This window comes from Diorhabda carinulata, chromosome 3, assembly GCF_026250575.1.
Source record: "Diorhabda carinulata isolate Delta chromosome 3, icDioCari1.1, whole genome shotgun sequence".
Lineage (NCBI taxonomy): Eukaryota > Metazoa > Arthropoda > Insecta > Coleoptera > Chrysomelidae > Diorhabda > Diorhabda carinulata.
This window is the reverse complement of record NC_079462.1, coordinates 21,882,853-21,903,470: the sequence shown is the minus strand read 5'-3', so window position 1 is coordinate 21,903,470 and position 20,618 is coordinate 21,882,853. Positions and strand designations below refer to the sequence as shown.

At 32.5% G+C, this 20,618-nt stretch overlaps 3 protein-coding genes across 3 annotated transcripts in view; 2 read left to right on the top strand and 1 right to left on the bottom strand.

Moving 5' to 3' along the window:
* Positions 1–125: 125 nt before the first annotated feature.
* LOC130892069 (probable ATP-dependent RNA helicase DDX20) lies at positions 126–7,789 on the bottom strand. Its single transcript, XM_057797289.1, has 4 exons — positions 7,444–7,789; positions 7,215–7,388; positions 1,863–2,498; positions 126–1,803 (listed from the first exon to the last, which is right to left on the bottom strand). The coding sequence occupies exons 1-4, from the start codon at positions 7,619–7,621 to the stop codon at positions 209–211; spliced, it is 2,583 nt and encodes an 860-aa protein (XP_057653272.1). The 5' UTR covers positions 7,622–7,789; the 3' UTR covers positions 126–208.
* A 258-nt stretch (positions 7,790–8,047) lies between these two features.
* LOC130891641 (keratin-associated protein 5-5-like) lies at positions 8,048–12,493 on the top strand. The gene is made up of 3 exons (XM_057796489.1): positions 8,048–8,472; positions 8,576–8,886; positions 9,346–12,493. Exons 1-3 carry the CDS (start codon positions 8,175–8,177, stop codon positions 9,988–9,990), a joined length of 1,254 nt encoding a protein of 417 aa, XP_057652472.1. The 5' UTR covers positions 8,048–8,174; the 3' UTR covers positions 9,991–12,493.
* A 2,850-nt stretch (positions 12,494–15,343) lies between these two features.
* The window catches only part of LOC130891624 (nucleoredoxin-like), a 75,140-nt gene continuing 69,865 nt past the window's right edge, over positions 15,344–20,618 (top strand). Inside the window, exon 1 of the mRNA XM_057796465.1 lies at positions 15,344–15,550. The gene's annotated coding sequence lies outside the window, so the exon portion shown is untranslated. The remainder of the gene's footprint in view (positions 15,551–20,618) is intronic.

The following is a 20,618-nucleotide window of genomic DNA, read 5'->3' as shown; positions in this document are numbered from 1 at the left end:
CAACAACTTCAACAAAATAATTACAATTAATTGAAAATAACAGTTGGAAATTAGCTGAAATATTTATTTTTTATCTCAAAATAAAATAAATCAGATATCAGATTTGTAAAAAAATACCCATTGGCAATTTTTTATAGTTTATTATTAAAAATCAAAACTCTATAAAACAAATTATAAAAGAAAATATGGGTTCACATTTGTTCCTAAATTAACCTCCAGATTGGTTATTTTGAAACTTCGCCATCTCTTTAAGATAAATACTTTGTTGTACACAGTTCCTAATCCCGTAAAGTTCTACTTCCCACTCATAAGTAAACCATTCATTAAACACATAAGGTCTATCGAAATTCAAACCGTTTTCCCACAAGTTGTTGCTACATTCTTCAAAATAACGACCATAATCTTCATATTCATTCGAATTTTTTCGTGTCTCTAATATACAGGTTGGTATAACTTGAAATTCTGGTGTGGGAACTTTTTTGACAGGTATCCATTTCATTGGATCTATTTCTTCAACTTCACTAACTGATTCTTTTTTTGGTTTCTTTGCAACGTGAGTAGAAATTTGATCAAGTTCGCTTTCTGCTGTATCAACATCTTCACTAACTTCATCTGCTTCAATACATTCTTCGCCTTCATCATATTCTTCTTCTTCAATATATTCTTCCTCTTCATCAATATATTCATCATCTTCATCAATGTATTCTTCAATATAATTTTCATTATCACAAGTTACTGTGGATGTTGAGAGTTTGTTTTTAACTAAGTTGGTTAAAACTTCTTTCCAAGTGTTATCATTTGAATATACGAGTTTGTCATGTCCAAATTGAAATATGTTTTCAAAATCAAGATTGGATTCTTCAGCAGCAGGCTTTGAGGTAGATGGTTGATAATTTTTACAATCCAGCACTTTTTCTTCTGTTTTATTGGTATTTTCAATGTTATTGGTGTTTTCAGTGTTATTGGTGTCTGTAATATGCTCCAATATATTTAAAATATCTGATATTGACTGCTGAGACATTTCATTAACTTTATTTTTATCTCTAGTTTTTATAATGTTCAAATGTTGTTCAATACATAATTGATCTTCTGTTGTGTTGGAACTACTCAAAATTTGTGAAACATTAAACAGAGCTTTATTTTTTAAAATCAATGATTCTTCATCTTGTATTTCAATAGAAACTTTCTTCTTAACATAATCATTAGATTTAATTTCGTGAGTCTTTGGATTATTCTGCGATAGTAGTTCCATAACTGCGTGAGCATCAAATTTTTTATCTTTTTCGGGAATTTCCGTACTGGATTCTAATTTGAAGTTTTCATTTAATAAAGAATCTAAAATCTGGTTTGCATCCATATCAGATACTTGTTTTTTAATATCATCAACTTCGCTTGTTTCATTCAGCATATTAACTATTTTATCTGATTGTTTTTGCGGTGTCTTTTTTGATTTAGATTTTTTTATATTCTCAGGTTTTTCTTCATAAATTTTTCTATTAAACGCAGTTTTATCCTTAGAAACATTTACTATACTACAGATATGCTCTTCTGGAGGTATACTTATTTTAAGCAATTCAGGAATGCTACCAACAAATATTGGTAATTTGGGTATAAGCAAAGTGTTTCCCCCAATATTTCCAAGAATTTCTTGTAGACCTAGTAATTCAGAGCCTTTAGAAGCTAAATTAATACATACACCCATTGATCCATATCTACCGGCTCTTCCCATTCTATGAAGGTACGTCATGGTGTCATTTGGAATGTCATAATTGATAACTAGGTCTACATTCGCAGCATCTATACCTACAAGTAAGATTCATAATTAGAGAACTTTTTTTCTATGCATTGTACTTAATACTTACCACGAGCTGTTAAATCAGTTGATATCAGAATCCTACATTTGAAATCTTTCAACTGATTAATAGCTAACAGCCTTTGCTCTTGCTTTTGAGCAGCAGAGATGTAAGTAGCAGCCCAACCTTTTTGATTTAGAATGTTATTGAGACTTTCCGCTTTAGTTTGATAATTGGTGAAAAGTAGGCATTGTGTAAAAGATATATCTGATAGTATCTTACACAAAATTTCATTTTTGGCTTTCATTATCTGTACAGAACTAAATGATTGATTGATGACAGTAACAAACTGTTTTAACCCAAGTAATAGAGGACTGTGTATTTCTGTAGTAACTTGTGTTGGAGAAAGCATGTATTCGGATAGAAGTTCTTTTAACTGATCGGGATAAGTTGCACTTGTAGCAATAATCTGCTTCTTGGAGGGCAAGCTGTTATAAATTTCGTTAATATCATTTAGAAAACTTTGTTCGAGAAGTTTATCAGCTTCATCAAGAACAAATAAATTAACGGAATTGGTGTTAAGAAGTTTTTCATTGATGAGATGTTTTATCCTGCCGGGTGTACCCACAGCTATGTTACAATTTTTGCATTTTACTTTGTCTTGTGCCAATGCCGTTCCACCTATGAAGGATTCTACTTGTAGATCTAGAATAAAACTTATTTTTAGATCATTTGTAAAAATGAACCAACTAAATTAACTGATGTGAATATTTTCAATGAAGTGAAACTTTTTATAGAACACTCTAGGAGTTTTGGCATGATTCGTTAAATTTGTTTCTTATTATTATGTGCGTTTTGTCCGTACGTCCGTCTGTAGCAGCGATATCCCCTCACAGGAAGCATGTAGCGAGCTTGAATTCTTTGCATTTAATTCCTGTATAGCTGTAGATTTGTCGAAACGAAAGAAATTTCGGGCATTATTATGAAAAAATTAATTGAATTAAATCAACCAAAATATGATTAAGTTGGAATTTCTGGAACCGTTCGTGATATTCATACTGAACACACTATTTACCCCAAGACTCACAATTACACTGCCTGATGGGCGTTTCGATAATCAAGTTATTTTCTTCAGAGATAAACAGTTTATCTCGAGTGTCTGAAGACGATAGCTTGGTTATCGAAACGCGCGTCAGACAGTGTAAAGGTGTAGTGTAGTGATGGTGTAAACAATGTGTTCATACCTTTGGAAAATTAAGTACTTACAAAATTGAAACTTTTATTTTTTAATAATATTTTCCATTTTTATGAGAATTGTGAAGAAATAATAAGGACAAAATTATTGTATAAATAAAATTATTGTTATTTTTTTATAAATTAAGATTTTCCTTAATATTTATTACCAATTTCTAATAGTGAAAAACGCGCTATAATCCCTGGCTCCGAGAGTGCGACGACTCTTTTTTTATTTTTTTCTTATCAACGTTTACTTAAGCAGATTGTGAGAGGCGGAAAAAGTTTACGAAGATCCGCAAAAGGAGGAGACAAAGAGAATAGTCGGCGAACATTGTTTATTGATGGCAATAGCGTCCTTGCATACTTTTTTATACCTTAACTACGTTTAGTAAATCGTTTTTAATCACACAATATTTTTTGATTTTTTTTAAACGGTATATTAGTTCATAAAAAATAAATAAATTTAAATACCTAAATGATGCGCCAAAACGCATTTGTTTTCACATGACAGAGTGTGACGTAGAAAGTAAGTAAACAGCATGAAAAATAATACAAATGTTTTAACATCCAAAGCTTTAATCATAACGTAACCTTCAAAGCTATCATCTTCATGACTACATTTTGATAAAGTTCAAGCAAAAAATGCGATAACGACGTTACTATAAGAAAGTCTAATTAGTAGTACGTACGGAGCTGCTTCTACTCCACGTATTTCAGCCAAAGTAAATAATTGAATATATATAGTCTTTGAAACCTTTACAAAAACACAAACCGCACTAAACAACCAATTACCTCCGCTCACAACAACAGAATGGCGACCACGTTTCAGTATTTACTTACTTTCTACATCACAATCGCAGTACACAATAGAAACATGTTTTGTGTCACGTATTATTCAAATTATCATCAATTTATATTTGCAATTGATAATATTTCAAGTTATAATTTGATACAATTTAACCTAAATTCATAAATAAGAAGAGTTTATCAATATAAGTTCTGCATATGAGTCAAATGGTATTTATGTTATTCATTTCACCTAGAATTTAGGATTGGTGCAGCTTGTAAGATCTTGCATAGTAGGGCAAATAGGTCTCATTTTATCAGATAAAGTTTTAGTAACTAGCCTTGACCTATTAAAGGATTCCTTTTTGTAATCCAAAATTATTTGATCTTACATGAGGATGAATAGACAAAAAATTTAAATTCCATTCACCAACGATAGAAATTGCTTTATCAGATGTTTGTTTATGTTATTTTTTTAACTCAAGAATGTCTTTATATTATCTGATTAAGTGATAATGATAAAATTGATTAAAGACCATTGGAAAAATTTTATTGAAATTTATTTGTGGAGGAGTATATGATATATAAATGAAAAAAATTATTACAACCATTTATAATAACAACGAATCTTCTGAGGTCAAATGGAAAGTGCTGCTTTAGTTATACATAAATATAATTGGCCACCTGACATATATGAAAACACTAAATCCAATTTTCAATATTGGTACTCACTGTTATAGTTGATTCTGGACACTAAGATATCGTTGGCCTAATAGTGAAACCACCTAACTCACTTTTTCCAAATTTTACAGAAAGAAAAAAATTTTTTCTCAATTTCAATACACTAATTTACTGAATGTATTAATAATAATAATACGAGGGTGAATCAAATATAAACAAGACTTATTTTTTAAAATATTTATTTTGATTTTAAATGCACAAACAATCATAATCTCCTGATTTAGAAGCACATTTTTCCCAGCGTATAGGTAATTTTTTAATTCCTTCCAGGTAAAAAGAGTCAGGTCGTGTTTGTAGCCAATTGCGCACATATGCTTCAACCTCATTATCGCTGTGGAATTTTTGCCCTCCCAAAGCTTCCTTGAGAGGACCAAAGACATGGAAGTCGCAGGGAGACAGGTCTGGACTGTATGGAGGGTGTTCCAGTGTCTCCCAACCCAGTTGCTCCAATTTTTGTACTGTCAGGGCTGCCGTATGGGGGCGAGCATTGTCATGGAGGAGAATCACTTTTCTCATTGGAAGGTGTCGTCTTTTGCGGCGATATGCAAGTCTGACCTCAGTCAAAATTTTGCAGTAGTACGCCGCATTAATTGTTCTGCGCTCATGCAAAAAATCAAGGTGCAGCAGGCCACACTGGACAAAAAAAAAACGGTAGCCAAAACCTTGCCAGCCGATAATCGTGACTTGGCTTTCACTGGTCCGATTTCTCCTTTCTTCCTCCACTCCATACTCGTTTATTTCGACTCAGGGGTGTAGTGATGCACCCACGTTTCATCACAGGTGACAATGTGAGAAAGAAATGGGTCTTCTTCTTCCCGAAATCGAGCAAGAAGACGCTCACACACTTGAAAACGATTCAGTTTCTGGTCAACTGTCAGAAGACGAGGAACCCACCTGGCACACACCTTGCGATACCCTAGCTCCTCTGAGAGTATAGAGTAAGTGCTCCCATAACTTATTCCAACCTTAATTGCAATATCCGAAGTTGTTAGACGCCTATCACCTTCAACAAGTTGACGAACACTGTCGATGTTGCCCGCTGTAATGCTGGTGCGGGGTCTGCGGTCATGGCTCTCATTTTCAACACGTTCACGGCCCTCCACGAACTGTTTATGCCAAGCAAACACTCTAGCTCGCGACAGCGTCTTTTCCCCGAACTGTCCAGTCAATCTTCTCAAGATTTCGGCCGGTTTTACACCTTCTGCAGCTAAAAACTTTATAACAATACGTTGCGCAATAGAGGGAGGAACCTCCTGCAATAATAACGTTCTTCCATCACTATTGCGCGCGCAGGTCCAAAAGTCTCGTTTATATTTGATTCACCCTCGTAAATGCAACTATAAATTAAACATATGTGATTCAGCAAGTTCAACAGTTTAATAAGATATTTGTTTAATCGCGGATTAGTAACTTGTGTTTGTTATGACGGGTCGAAGTTCAATGCCATATATGAAACATGGGCCAGCGAACTGTTACTGACTTCATGCAATTTGGTGGCCTTACTGAAATGTTTAAACTACCTACCAAATTTTTGGATGTTTAACAAATTTTTTCTCTATATATATTGATCAAAGAATTAAAAAAATATGATAAAAGTGGTATATAAACTATCCAAAACTATTTTTTTCTCCAATCATGTAAGCACCCTATTAAAATACTGTTTCAAGAGTTATGTGGTCTAGTAATCATTTTGTAATTTACTTAATATTTTTAGCTATTTTAGTGAAACTTTAGTGAAAACTTGATGAGATATAATTTTAATTCTTGAAGTTAGGTTATTTTTGGTTTTTAACACTAAAAAAATATTTTGAAAATGTAATCAGATTTTCTATCAAAATAATGTCAAGGTCTTATGAACAATAATTGGACGTATCTGCATTAAATTGGTTGTTGAAAACTACTACTAGGATTAAAAAAATAGTCCAATTTAATATTGAACAAATCTAAACCAATAATAAGCCAAACCACAAATAAAAAAAATGGTCTCAGAATAAATTATTCAAAAATTAAGCTGTAATTAAATATGTATTTTGGTATAGTCAGTTTTAGTTCTTGAATATGATTGATCATTTTTCATATTCTGCAATTATGTTTGCATTATCTTTATTTTTAGAATTTTTTCTTAATTGACGAGCTCCTGGGAGAGGAAGCTCTTTATATTGTTCCTATAGTCCAAGAGCTATAGGCGGAATTTCACAATGATCAGTAATATGGGATTTCGACATCGTCCCTATAAGTCAAAATCGAACAAATGATTGTTTAAGATGGAGAAATTCCATATTACCGATCAATGTGAAATTCTGGCTCTAGCTCTTCCACTATTAGTAATCTAGCTTGTAAGAGATTTTTCCATTGGCAAATTACTGAAGGCACTGAATAACTGTCACTTTGGGATTCCCAATTTTTAATCCTGGTCTGTGTCAGTAAAAACCTAACAGCATCTGAAGTAAAACTTCTGTGGTAATATATTTGGAATCATGTGTATATTTCTATTGGTATTCATTTTAAACAATTTCCATTAAAGTTTCAAGACAAATTTTTTTCACTACAATGTCTTTTTGGTACACTTATTGTTAGTTTTCAAATAACATACAAAGTTTCATTTCTGATGCTGTTAGTTTTTGACTTACGCAGACATTTTTCATACAAATTGCTCACCTTCAAAGAAAAATCCCAATTGTTTGATTACATCTTGAACTTGAACAGCAATTTCTCTTGCTGGTGTCAAAATCAACACTGCTAAGTTCTTAGCTTTAGGCTTAAGAGATTCTAAAGCTATAATAGAAAATACAAGTGTTTTTCCAGTACCAGATTTAGATTTCACAATTAAATCTGAAAAAGGAATAAAACTAAAAATTATATACAAATAGATATATGAATATCTTACCAAAACCACATCTTCCTATTGGAATAGCCTTTATCTGAATAGGTGAAGGTTTCTTAAAACCATTTTTTGTTAGACCCTTCGAAACATTCTCAGATAATAACAAAGACTCGAATGTAATATCTTCCACAGCAATTACATCTTGAGTTCTATTGCTACCATCTATATGATGAGCTAGCATTGTGGATAATAATAAACGAGATAACGTCAAAAATCAACACAAATTCTAACACATTTAAGGCAATTGAGAATTTTGGAAAATATTTACATTGATGTCAACGACTTGTTTTAATAAAATTAACAGTCAATGACAGTATATCTACTGATATGAAAAGTGACAGATAAATATAAATCACAGAATTAGAGTATAATAGATACAACAATTCCACTGTTATGGTGGTTATCTACCTATGAGAACCAGTTATTTAAGTAACATATTGATTCAATAGTCTATATATATCACCTTTCCCATACTCGAAACATATTTTATTGTAAGGAAATATTTTTATGAAACAAATATCTGTTAATATTTAATTACATATTGAACTCAGCGTAGTTCATTTATAAAAAAATATATGACTAAAATGAATAATATCACCATGCCAACTTATTAAAAAACATTTGTCAAATTTTTGGTAGAATCTTATTTGAATTTATGAGAATATCAAAATTATTAATGTAATTATTATTCTTAGTTTTTGGTAAACTACAAAATTAACGTGATATAAAACAACATGGCTCCCCATTGTGACAAAAGCTCTCAAAGGAAATCTTTACTCAACAATTTGAAAGATTTAGTAAATCAAATTGATGGAGGTTGTTGTGGCCCAAGTAACTGTGATCCGTGCAAACCTTGTGTCCCTTGTGTGAGTCCTGTAGGGCCCGTAATTGAGATTTACGATCCGTTACCCAAACCGTGCTTACCAATTTGTTCGCCATATATATCTCCCGGACCTTGTGGGCCATCTTGCGGACCATGCGGACCTTGTCAGCCATCTTGCGGACCCTGCGGACCTTGTCCACCATGTCCAAGTAAGTCATTTCAAAAATCATCTTACTTAGGAAAATGATTTGAGTATAAAAGTGTCTTAATTAATATTTCATTAAAAAAAATAATACGATTGGTACATTTTAGAACCAGCTTGTGCACCAGGTACATGTTGTCCTCCAAGTACTTGTTGTCCAGTATCATGTCCGCCAGGAGGATGTCCTCCTACAATGGTACCTCCGATTTTACCTATTTGTACTCCAGTACCTCCTCCAGCGATCCCTCTTTGCACCCCAACTGAAGAGCAACCATGTGTTCCTTGTAATCCTCCCAAAATGATGGTATGCTATAGAAGAGGTAAATACAAAAGAGGATGTGGAAAAAGAGCGAGGTCTAGGGAACTCAGAGGTGGAGTAATGTACATGGGTTGCGATTGTGAAAGATCTAATGGACTGCAGGTAAATTGGGGATGAAGTCGGGGATATTCTATAAATAAATTACATTTATGTATTGATGGTCAGATAAGATATAAGTCTATGTTTCACACTCAATTAACGATATATATATTGTACAAAATCTTATTGCTTTTGGTTTATTGAGAGAAATACAAAAAATTGATTTGTCGAATGTATAAAAATGGTCCTAGATGACATTGAATTGAGATTTGTTGATAACTAGAAATACGTACGTTCGTATGTGTTTAGTCTTGTTTTTGGATGAAAAAAAATAAGTACCATCATAAATAATAAATTGGTGAAGTGTTTTCTGGTGTATATGGGTGAGACATCAACTTTCAACTAGAATTTGTGACCAAGGTATTCAAAAACACCAATACTAAAGCTCACCTTTTTGTTGCTCATGGAGCAAAAATTTTTGTTCGAATTTTTTCTTCTATTCTTTAATCATTACTATTTCAGGATAGCTGTATGCGATGGGAATGCCAAGGGGCGCCACTATGCGGTGGAAGAGGTCATGCTCATTGCGCTCCAAGTGTTTATTCCACTGGCAAACATCTAATGAAAAAAAATGCCGATGCCGATTTGGAAGAATATCAATGTTATCCTGCATACATCAAGTTACCGTCATGCGGACCTTGTCCTCCCTGCGGTCCTTGTGGCCCCTGTGGTCCGTGTCCTCCCTGTGGTCCGTGTCCTCCCTGTGGTCCGTGCCCTCCCTGTGGACCATGTCCTCCCTGTGGTCCATGTCCTCCCTGTGGTCCGTGTCCTCCCTGTGGTCCATGTCCTCCCTGTGGAACTTGTCCACCTGCTCCTTGCGGGCCTTGTGCTCCAAATCCTGTTTGTCCTCCACCTCACGTGCCTCTTGTAGCGAAACCTCCATGTCCACCGGTGATAATACCAACTCCACCACCATTAGTACCGGTTGCGAAAATTGTACCTGTTCCCCCTCCAATGCCTTGTCCTTTACCGTGTCCACCACCGATTGCATGCTGTCCGCCTCCATGTCCTCCATCTTGTCCATGTCCTCCTGCACCTATATGCAGTCCTCCTTGTCCCCCTTGCTGTCCTCCCTGTTATCCTTGCTGTCCCCCGTGTCCTTGTTAATCTGTACCGGTTATTGAAGTGGAATAAACGAATTGGCTAAGTTCCTCGTTTTGATAATAATTTATTATAAAAAAAATTACGCAAGTATTAATTTAAAGTGAAGTTCTCAATTGACATGCATAAAAATATTGTGGCATGAAGAATAATATACAAGTCGGATGAAATGACGTGCTGAATCTCATTCTACCATTTAATCGAATAGTCAAATAAAGTTTCTTCTGAAAATTTGACTGGTACTGAGAATGTTATTGAAATTAAACCTGTACTTCTAAAAATCGATTGATCACCAACCTAGACGATTCACTAACAATATCTTCACAATATATTATGTATTTAAATTATAAGAACACCATGTAAGTGCTGAGGCTGTTTTGATAATCCTTGGTAAGAACTGAGCAGCTACTCATAGTCATTGACTTATGAAAAGCACAATGATAAGTATATAACCTAAATAGCACCAATTTTGTAGGTTATAAAATTATCTGTTTTCTTGTTCAAGTTCATTTATAAACTTAATATACTGTCTCTTTGGTATTCATAAACATCTTAAGATTACAGAGTCAACTAGCAAATTCTGTCTTTTGTTAGATTAATTAATCACAATTATTAAGCTCTCATATACGGGATACTTTAAGATTTATTGTTCGTTTTATTGTATAACTTATCGCCAAAAAATTTTATTTACTAATCTGGTATGAGTATCTATAGGAGTCGACAGAATATTCAATTACAGGATTTTAAACTATTTTTCTAACACAGAATATTGTGACTACCTCTCGCCAAAACTATACCGATAGTATTAGCTGCCACTGCTGAAGTAACTGACGAAAACGAGCCAGAAAATGCTACAAATAGAGCGTATGTAAAGGATGATGGAATTGGTGATGAATTTGAAACTGTTGGGGATGTGTGATCTATCCAAAGGGAGAGAAAATTCAGAAGATAATCTGCCACTCACTCTTTACAAAAAAAAACGCTAAGTCTCCTTTGCAAGAAATTGAGTATTCTGACTTATATCAACCTCGCAAGGAAAACTGGTACAATATTATTTATCAGTCCCCAGAACACTTTAAGTGTATGAATTTTAAATTTTGTATGATAAAATCTTGGTCTTTGTCAATAGATTACATGTGAAATTGTATATGTATGGGATAGAGTAAATCAGAAGAAAATCTGTGGATATATTATTATAGTTTAGTGAATCTTTTTTGAAAGCATTCTATATTAAATAGTATTTCATGTAACAATAGAAGATTTATTTCTAATTGCGATATATATTTTAATTATTCTGTATGTAGGTATATATGTGTCGTATGTTATAGTCGATATAAGAACTAGATTTGTTTTCTCAATTTATCTATAATTATTTTTAAATTAGGTATTGTTTCTTATTGTTGCTTTCTACACAAGTGTGACAAATATGCTGATTTCATATGTTTATTCTTATAATTATATCAAATATTTTTCATTCCATTTATTTTATTAATATTAAACTTCAGTACTATATAAGCTAAAGCTGCTAAAAATTATACTTAAACTCTCTTAAGCCAGTAATCAAAATGATTTATTCTGTTCCATCTCAATTTATTGTTTATTTCATTCCACAAATATTTCTGTTGATTTATTTTCGGTATACTGTACATTAAATTATAAAGTTGCCATTCTACATCTGAATTATTTTTGTTTAGAGCCTCAGCAACTATTAGAGAATTTTTTATATATGAAGTAGGTTGAAATAATAATACTCAATTTCATCATTTTACATAAGTGTATATCATACAGTACCTATTAAGAATTTGTAAAGCAATTTTTGGAAAGTAACAGACATTCAATTCAAGCAATTCAATTAGATAAGAACAAATTTTTTTTAGTGTTGACACTTATACTGGAAGTAATTTTATCCAACTCAAAATCGATATAATAAATTCATACTCCGTAATTCAATAAGAAAAGTTTGCAAAATAAACATGACGTTCATGAAAGACGAGAACTTTGCTTAAAAGTTCAGCAAAGAAATAGAAAAAGGAAGAATTGTTACTTGCTTTTAGAGAATTTGGCATTTGTTAATCGTTACTGGAACCATAAAAATTACAAATTCCAATAATTGCTTCTATTTAACATTTTATAATATCGACAACTGAAACAGAAATCAGAAACTTTATCTCTTCCTTATAAATGAGAAAAAGAAAACAAAAAAAGGGAAGAAACTAATTCGACGTATTCTTGATTTAAAATGTTTGTCATTTAAAAATGAAATCTATTCATTGTATTTTTTAGTTTCAAGTAGCTACTATAATCGCAATGATTTTTTTTTAATAGATCAGAAATTTACTATCAATTCTTCTGTTTTTTATTCCTAAAGCTCGCATAGTTTCGCCACTATGGTATTAAATACAAGTCTGATACTTGAGAATCCAGTGAACTTAGCTAATTCGTTTATTATCACTTATGTGTTTGTATAAAAAAAATGTAAAATTAATAAAACTAAGTTTTGAACTTATAACGTGTTTCATTTCTTACCAAAATTCATTCTATTTCTGTTTGTTTGTCTCTAAATATGGAATTTTCTAATTAAATTTTCATCACTTTTAACGTATGAGTTGAAAATTTGCTCAATTTTTCGTATTTGATGACATTAAAAAAAATTCTTGAGTTTCCAATACTATCACTTGATGAAATGAATTAATTTAATTTTTATGAGGTTTGGCTATTAAATAACGAAACTGCGCGCCTAGAGGGCGCCCTAGACGGGTGAGGTGAAAAACGAGTAGTGCGTTGGGTATCTAAATATCTTGTCTATGCACGTCTCAAAACACGTTTGCGTCACTATTATAGTATTTGTGCAGTAGCGGTTTGAAACGAAGATGTTTCTCGTGCCAGAAACCATGTGTAAAGAAAAACAGGAACAACGTACCAATCTCAAATTTCTCGTTAAATTAAAAAAAAACTCCGAGTGATTGCTATAAATAGTTGTAAAAGGCGTATGGGCCCAATTTTCTATCTCGTGCACATGTTTTTTAGTGGTATAAGCGCTTTAGTGAGGGTCGAGAAAGTAAATCATAATTCAAGGCAATGTTGATCGTTTTTTTCGATATTAACGGTATCGTGATGACTGAAAGGGTTCCAGAAGGTCAGACTGTCAACCAGACCTACTATTTGTCAGTTTTGGCAACTCTGCGAGAACGAGTTCGTAGAAAACGGCCCGATTTTGCACCAGGACAACGCACTTGCCCTCTCACCAGATTTGGCACACTTTTTTTTGTTTCCGAAAATATGCTTTGAGGGACCCGATTTGAGTCAATGGAAACGGTAAAGCAAAAAACGGCAGAGCTCCTAAAGGCACTCACCAAAGAAGACTGCACTGCTTCGATCAATGGAAACAACGTATGGAAAGGTGTGTGGAGAAGGGAGGGGAGTATGGTGAAGGGGAGCATCCAAATGTAGAATAATTTTTATAATAAAACCCTTTTTCGTAACCAGTCTCGTTTTTTTAATAGTCAGACCTCGTATATGAAGCAAAATGTTCTATAATGATTTTTCTAATGGAATTAACTTTTTTTCATAAATTTCATGAAATTTTTACGAAATGAATCATTTATATGAGACTTCAGCCTATTACTTGTGAAAAAAAATCCCAAAAAAATACTATAAGAGCCATTCTTTTTTCACACCATCTAATCTAGTCATTGATCCGGTTCCATATTGAGAGCTTTATTGTAAAAGAGGAGAGTCTCGTTCTTTATTGACTTGTGTTTCATATAGAAACAATGAATAAAATTCACTTTACTTGAAATGCATAAAAAATAAAACTTTTGACGTAAAACTCGATCCAGTTGATCTTTTAGAATGATTCAAATAAGAAATGCTGATGATGAAAAAGTTGAAAAAGTATATTATGAACATGTAGGTACAGAAATGTAGAAAGAAGTTGGTCATAGTCGCTTTCCAATTACACAATTTGAGCAACCAATTGAGCACTTGCTTCAAATCCATGTTTCCAAATTATCTTTTTTAAGATCTGTGCGTCAAGCACAGTTATGTTTTCCGCATACCCCTAAATACCAGATAAATGCTTGGGATCCACGAGCTTCAATTTGTGCTTTAAGCACATTGATGTTCTATGTTCATTTATTTAAAATACATTTCGGTTTATTTAGACTCACATTTGTGTTTGCTTAAAACAAAATTTTCTTATATTATTGGATTCAGAGACAAATTGGGAATATGCACTTCAAGAAGACTATAAAACAGTTGTAAGTAATATTTTATATTCAATTAATGAAGTATCATGTATTTTGGTTGCTGCTAAATATATTTGATACATTCTTATTTAAACTGGTCGTGATACATTTTTAATACCGTTTGTGTTGCATTATTGCCTTTTACTATTCTTTTCTCTATTTCTCTTTCTCTGTCTCCTTTATTTGAGACAGCGACTCCCAAATGTTCGATTTGTTCCACTGTATCTATTCTAGCAGCAATTATTTTCATTACAATTTATAGTAATATCGATTTTCCAATTGTTTCGATGTTTTAATTGTTTTCCATCCCCATGTACTTTTTTTCAGGTGGATCGCCAGGCCATTTCTTTTGCCTTCTCTTCCAATAATTTAAATACAGTCTCAATTTTTTCCTGGATCTTGCCATGAGTACCAGGTCGTCCCCATATGCAAGACATTAATGATAATTTCTATAAATTGAACCTTGAGTTATTATAATACTTCTTCTTAGTATGATTTGTTGAACTTAGTTGAAGAGGGTTGTGGATAATGGATGTCCATGTCATAGACCTTCCCTTATCTTACTACCATCTATTTTGTATATTTAACTTTCCTATTACCTCATACGCAATTATCTAACTTTGAAAATAACTTGACATAGTGTTAAAATGCCCGTTATGGTGAGTTCGAGGTCAAAGGGATAAAAATTACAACGCCTACACTTTATGGTATTACTATTTTCATTTACTCTTCAATTTTTTCCACATTACAATGACTTTCATAATCTATTATTTCAATCATCCTAAAAAAAACCAATGGTACCAAGATTTAAGGCAAAAGTTCTGTTTTTTAAATTGAGACTGGTTTAAAAAAATACTGTTTGACTCACATCTTTTGGAATTATTACTCTTCAAAGTATTACTGAGGAGCTGTGACGCACTAAACACAAAGTATTAAATCTCTTTTCATCGTTTTTATTCTTTACATTGAGTGGAACATCTGCCTTGACCAGTATAATAATTTATATTTTTGCCCTACCCACACCACCATCCTCTTTTCTGTTTGTTACGCGGCGCATGTGGCGCAATACGGCGTAACTGCCTCTAACGTTTCATGAGTTGAAATTTAAATTCAGTATAAGTTCTGACGTCGCGACGCCCCCGTAGTTATCGATTCGGAATAATCGACGCTCCAGCGTGAACTTTCGACGAAGGTGAAAGTCATCTCGCCTTGTTCCTATTTTATTTGTCTCTGTTAGTATTCTTCTTTCGCACGTGTTTCGATTACTTTTTTGTGACTGGTGTTAGTTGCTGTGTTTGGGCAATTCCGACATTTCTTAGGTAAATATATAAAAGATGTTTATGTTAAGTACGTCCTGTCATCAAATGTGAGGATATTTTTACAGCGTTACAAAGCATGTCGCGAGAAAAAACAGAAAATAAATACATGTGTGGAAATTTAAACATAACATCTATTATTCAAATAAATTATATCAAATCCTATTCAAATCACAATCTGATATCTAATTAGGGCTTAATAATATGATTTTAATGAACCAATCCATCTATACATTATCCATCTCATTTTGTTAAAAATGCCTCTTAGACAAAGTTTTGCAGTTAAATCGGAATCTATATGAAAAACGATTAAACGCACAGTGGCGTTCAGAAATTTATTGTCTCAAATATTTCTATGAAGCGATAGTTTTTTATATTTCATACCATTTCTTTATGAAATAATAATCTATGATACACAGAGAATAAACTATAAAGTGATGAATATTTTTATTTGCAACTGTTTTGTTTTCCTTCTATTAGCTGATTTCTCTTGCAGAGTTGTTTCTAAAATAGCAATAGAGATGATTTAAATTGGTATTTGGTAAACCAAAAAAGGCGAAAGTTGCTTATACTTACAAGGATAGTCCCAGAAGTACGTGGCCCAACAAAGAAAAAACAAAAACATATTGATTTTTAACGTAATCTCTTTTTAGCTCCATACACTTTTCCCAGCGATGTTCAGAAAGTTTGATACCCTTTTTATAATAAGAATCGTTGAGCTCCTCAGAATAGTCATTAACTCTCGACACCACCTCTTCAATGTTGGAAAAACTTTGACCACCGAGCCATTTTTTCAAGTCCTGGAACATAAAATAATCCGAGGGTACTAAGTCTGGCGAATAGGATGCATAAGTTGGAAGCTGAAACATTAATTTATTGATTTATAAAACTGCTCAAAAATTCGCCTTTATTTTTGTGAAACATTACCAAACACTCGATTTCAGTCGACGATCATCAAGTACCGCTTTGGATTTTCTTTGACATTTCTGGAGTGTTCAACTCATTTGGTCGACCATTTCGATACTGGTCTTCGCAGGTCGTACGGCCTCGTTTAAACTTGATAAAGAAGGAGCAGTATCACCCAGAGTAGAATTCAGTTCAGCTTTATACTTTATACTTTATAGAAATACATAAGTTATAGATTGTGTATTATCTAATACTGTGGTTTTTTTAAGCAACTACCGCCATCTCTAGGTCAGGCCAGGTACTTCTGGGACCATCCTTGTATACCATACAGTTGAATACACTGCTTCTCATCCTATTATCGCCAGCAAAAGGATAGTGGCACAATATCTATTAGGATTTACGTAAATGGAAAGAAAAAAGAAAACATCTCTTTTTAGTAATTAATAATCGATCTCGATTCCTTGAAAATTATTAGAAATCATTAATGATTATTCTAAATCTTTGAAAGTCATTAAAAGCAGCCAAAGGAATATAGAATCGTGCATAATTGTACAAAATTGTTTTTACGTTAATCCTTTCATCTGTATTTATTCATGCTAATTAATTATTAACAAAATGATAAGTGAAGTAAAGATACAAATTCCATTATCAACTTAACGATTTTTTTGTATAAAAATCTATTCAAGCAATATCTCTTTGCCATTTTTAACCATATACAAATAATTAGAACTTGATTGCAGAAGCAATACTATATTATATCGTTTCTTCAAAATTTATTCTTCAAATTGATCCAATTGGAAAATCATTGATATTGCTTTTTTGTAATGGGTCTGCTAACACAGGTAGCAACCACAGATTTTTCAACTGTTATGGAAAATAGTGGAATCTGTCGAGTATACTTATATGAAAGAAAAAAATATCAAAAAAAATATGTCACTCTCTAAAAATCAATAACAAACCCATACTTGGGACACTCACTCACGACAAAATACAAGTTGTACAGTCATAAAAAAGAGAGAGAAAGAGAGACATGCTTTATTGTCAAAATATTGTTACAATTTGTAGATAAAAGCTTGTAACAACTAAAAAACAAACAAATAACTAAATGAAAATACAAATAAAATAAAATTTCAATATACAGAAGAAAACCACAATGAGTAACAAAATTATAGGTAATAGTAATAGATAATAATTAGTATATAAATCCATAGCAAAAATTAAACCCGTATGTAACATACCTGGAATTAAATATTATTATTAGAATAGAAGTCGTTTACAGAGTAGAAGGCACTTTCCAGTAAATATGCCCTCAAATTATTGCGAAACGCGGGAAAAGATGATATCGATTTGATTTCAATTGGCAGGTGATTGTGCATTTTTTTGCATTGTAAAATATTGAGCCCTTAACTAATTCTGAACGTGGAGTAGGTAGGTAAAGGTTATTCTACGCGTTCCTAAGTGGATAGCTGTGCAACGATCTTTCTGAATTTGGACAAGCGTACATACGAATTAAGGTTCAAAGATGAATAAAGAATGAAGAGACAGAATTTTTAATCTTTTAAAGAAGTGCAGTGAGCTCTGCTATTAAGTCCGAGTAAATATCTAACAGCTCTCTTTTGTAGTTTGAAGATTCAATCAAATTGAGACGCACCACACGTACCCCAGAAGGGAAGGGCAGATTCAACAACGTCTAAGGTGGTGTTATTTAATAAAAAAGAGGTGTTACACAAAGAGATAAGAGAAGAAATAAAAATAAAATTGAGAATGGGAAAGAATGTGACAGAATCAGTAAAACAGAAAAAAGTGGGAAAATAAAGAAAAATGTTTACTACAATTTAACCACAAAACAAAGGCTTGAAGCAAAGCATGTAAAACAAAACAAGAATAAATTGGCCCATTTTTTTTTAAATTGAATCATAACACTTTAACATCTTAGGATTAATTCACTGGGTCTGGCGAGCTTCAAGATTCCGTATACCTTCTTGGTATAAAATTATCTGTTGGTCCTAAAGCCGTTTGCAGCGTATCCGGAACATCCATGTCTGAAGGAAATCGACGATCTTTAGAAACGTCTTTGAGCAGTTCATAGCGAGATCTGATCTGTAGGGAGAGTGTACCAGGGTCTAAAACTTTAGTTGATTTTTTTTATGGTGTAATGGGCCGTGCACGATCGGTCGTAGTAGAAACAATTTCATTTAAAATTCGAATCGCTGACTTCAGCGTGTTTACCAACAGATCACTTTAGTACGCATGTTTTACGTTAGTCCCTGTTATGATAACGAAAATACTGTTGTAACTAAGCAATAACTGTCGCGGACGTGACTTAACTACGCACACGTGACCATAGACGCGCGAATTCAGCACATGCGGTCTCTTTCTATTTTGGTTTAACCAAGTAGTAATTCGAAAAGAGATAGTGATTTTTGTTTTATCCCCTTTCATATGCAAAATAAAAAAAACCCCTTCTTTTGACAAAAAAGTTCATAATCTATTTCTCTGATGATAATAACAGCTCTTTATTTTCAGGAAAATGCAATATTTTGAAAATAGTGATTTAGTTAATTGTAGTGTCATTCTAATATTACACAGAAAAATTCGAAGGTACCTTTGTGAAGTTGCATTGAAACTGAATTATTTGAAAATTTCAAGTAGACTACTCCAGTCATCATTTTAGTTCATTATAATTATAAAGCTTGGAATAGTGGAATATAGTCGCCAATTACAACGTACTTCTGAATGCTATCTGAAAGTCAAAAGCAGTTCGTTGAATTTCCGGTTTTGCATCTTTCAACATTTTCTGTAATCTCACATTTTCCAATATTTTTCAATTCAGTTTCATATTATAAGCATCTACAGATATTTAATTATATTTTCTTTCAACAAAATCATTAGCTTGCAATAAATTTTATGTTCCAATAAATTCACCCAAAACAATATCAAATATCAAATAATTTTAATTGAAATTATCTCCTGTATACAAATTTGTATAGAAATATTGCTAGTAGTTTCTTAAATGAATGTTGACTCATCTCTTTGTGGTATACCCTGTATAAAGAAAAAGTGCAATTTTGTATATTGAGGGAAGCATTAGACAATGTGAAATAGGACATTTTATTCCAGAAAGAGGATAAATAATGTGCTGCCTGTACAGGGTGTTTCAAAAAAAGGTGATCCCTTCTCTAGGATAGATAGAAAACTGAAAAATATTTGAGATTTGCTCATTAAAAAAATTTACACATACACATTTTTCACGATTTTGCCGTAATTACTAGTAACATTTTTTACGAATGTTTTGTGAGCTGGTATATTCAATGAATTTGTTTTTAAGTCTGACTCTCATTGAGGGTGCTGGTTACACAATTCGTACCAAGTAGTATTGAACATAAGTTTTTCAATATTTGATTTATTAAGCAAAATTTCAAGTGAACCTAAACATCACTTAATTTTAAACCAAAAAGGAACTCTTAATAAAACTCGATACTGTATACCGTTTTCAGAATATTTTGATATAAAAATAATGAAGTAATAACCGATGCAGGTATGAAGTAATGATAAATGTATTAATTAAACAAATTTGAAAAAAAAGCAAATAATATAAAATAGAATTCAATTAGAGTAGTTGTTCAAAATGTCAGAAAAATCGAGGAAGAGGTATGAAGCAATGTGTCAATACTTGAAGAAATGGTGCGAAGCAAAGACTGTTACTACAAATTCAGTAACCGTACTTCTGGCGTAAGTACAAATGTGCTGTAGTATCTTAAACTTCTCACATTAAAAAAAAACAAAAATTATTGTTAGTTTGACATTCTTGATAACATAAAAATTAAAGGTTTTCCCCATGTTTGCAGTTAGAATTTAAAAAATATAGGATGTTTTTTGAGTAAATAAACTAAACGTTTTATGTAGCATAAATTGTTACCACCCAAGAGTGTAGATTTACAATTCATCGTCATGATGATTTACAGCCCATCATCAAAGGCAATCGATATCTTTTTGGTAATTGTTACGGGCGGTAGTAAATCCGGCCAGATAACAGGTAGATGGCCTTTTGGTGTAGTAAATTCGGCCAGAGAACTTTGTGATAGAGGGAATATTGATGTATGCAACTTTGAGATTGGTAAATGTAAACTCATATTTACAAAAATGTACAAATTCATACAAATAC

Excerpts from the sequence above, each read along its gene's own strand:
- LOC130892069 (XM_057797289.1), bottom strand. The coding sequence starts at position 7,621 with ATGCTAGCTCATCATATAGATGGTAGCAATAGAACTCAAGATGTAATT. Across the intron at positions 2,499-7,214 it reads ATTGGGATTTTTCTTTGAAG|ATCTACAAGTAGAATCCTTC; the intron begins GTGAGCAATTTG and ends GTTTTATTCTAG. Across the intron at positions 1,804-1,862 it reads AACTGATTTAACAGCTCGTG|GTATAGATGCTGCGAATGTA; the intron begins GTAAGTATTAAG and ends TCTTACTTGTAG.
- LOC130891641 (XM_057796489.1), top strand. The coding sequence starts at position 8,175 with ATGGCTCCCCATTGTGACAAAAGCTCTCAAAGGAAATCTTTACTCAAC. Across the intron at positions 8,473-8,575 it reads ACCTTGTCCACCATGTCCAA|AACCAGCTTGTGCACCAGGT; the intron begins GTAAGTCATTTC and ends GGTACATTTTAG. Across the intron at positions 8,887-9,345 it reads AAAGATCTAATGGACTGCAG|GATAGCTGTATGCGATGGGA; the intron begins GTAAATTGGGGA and ends TTACTATTTCAG.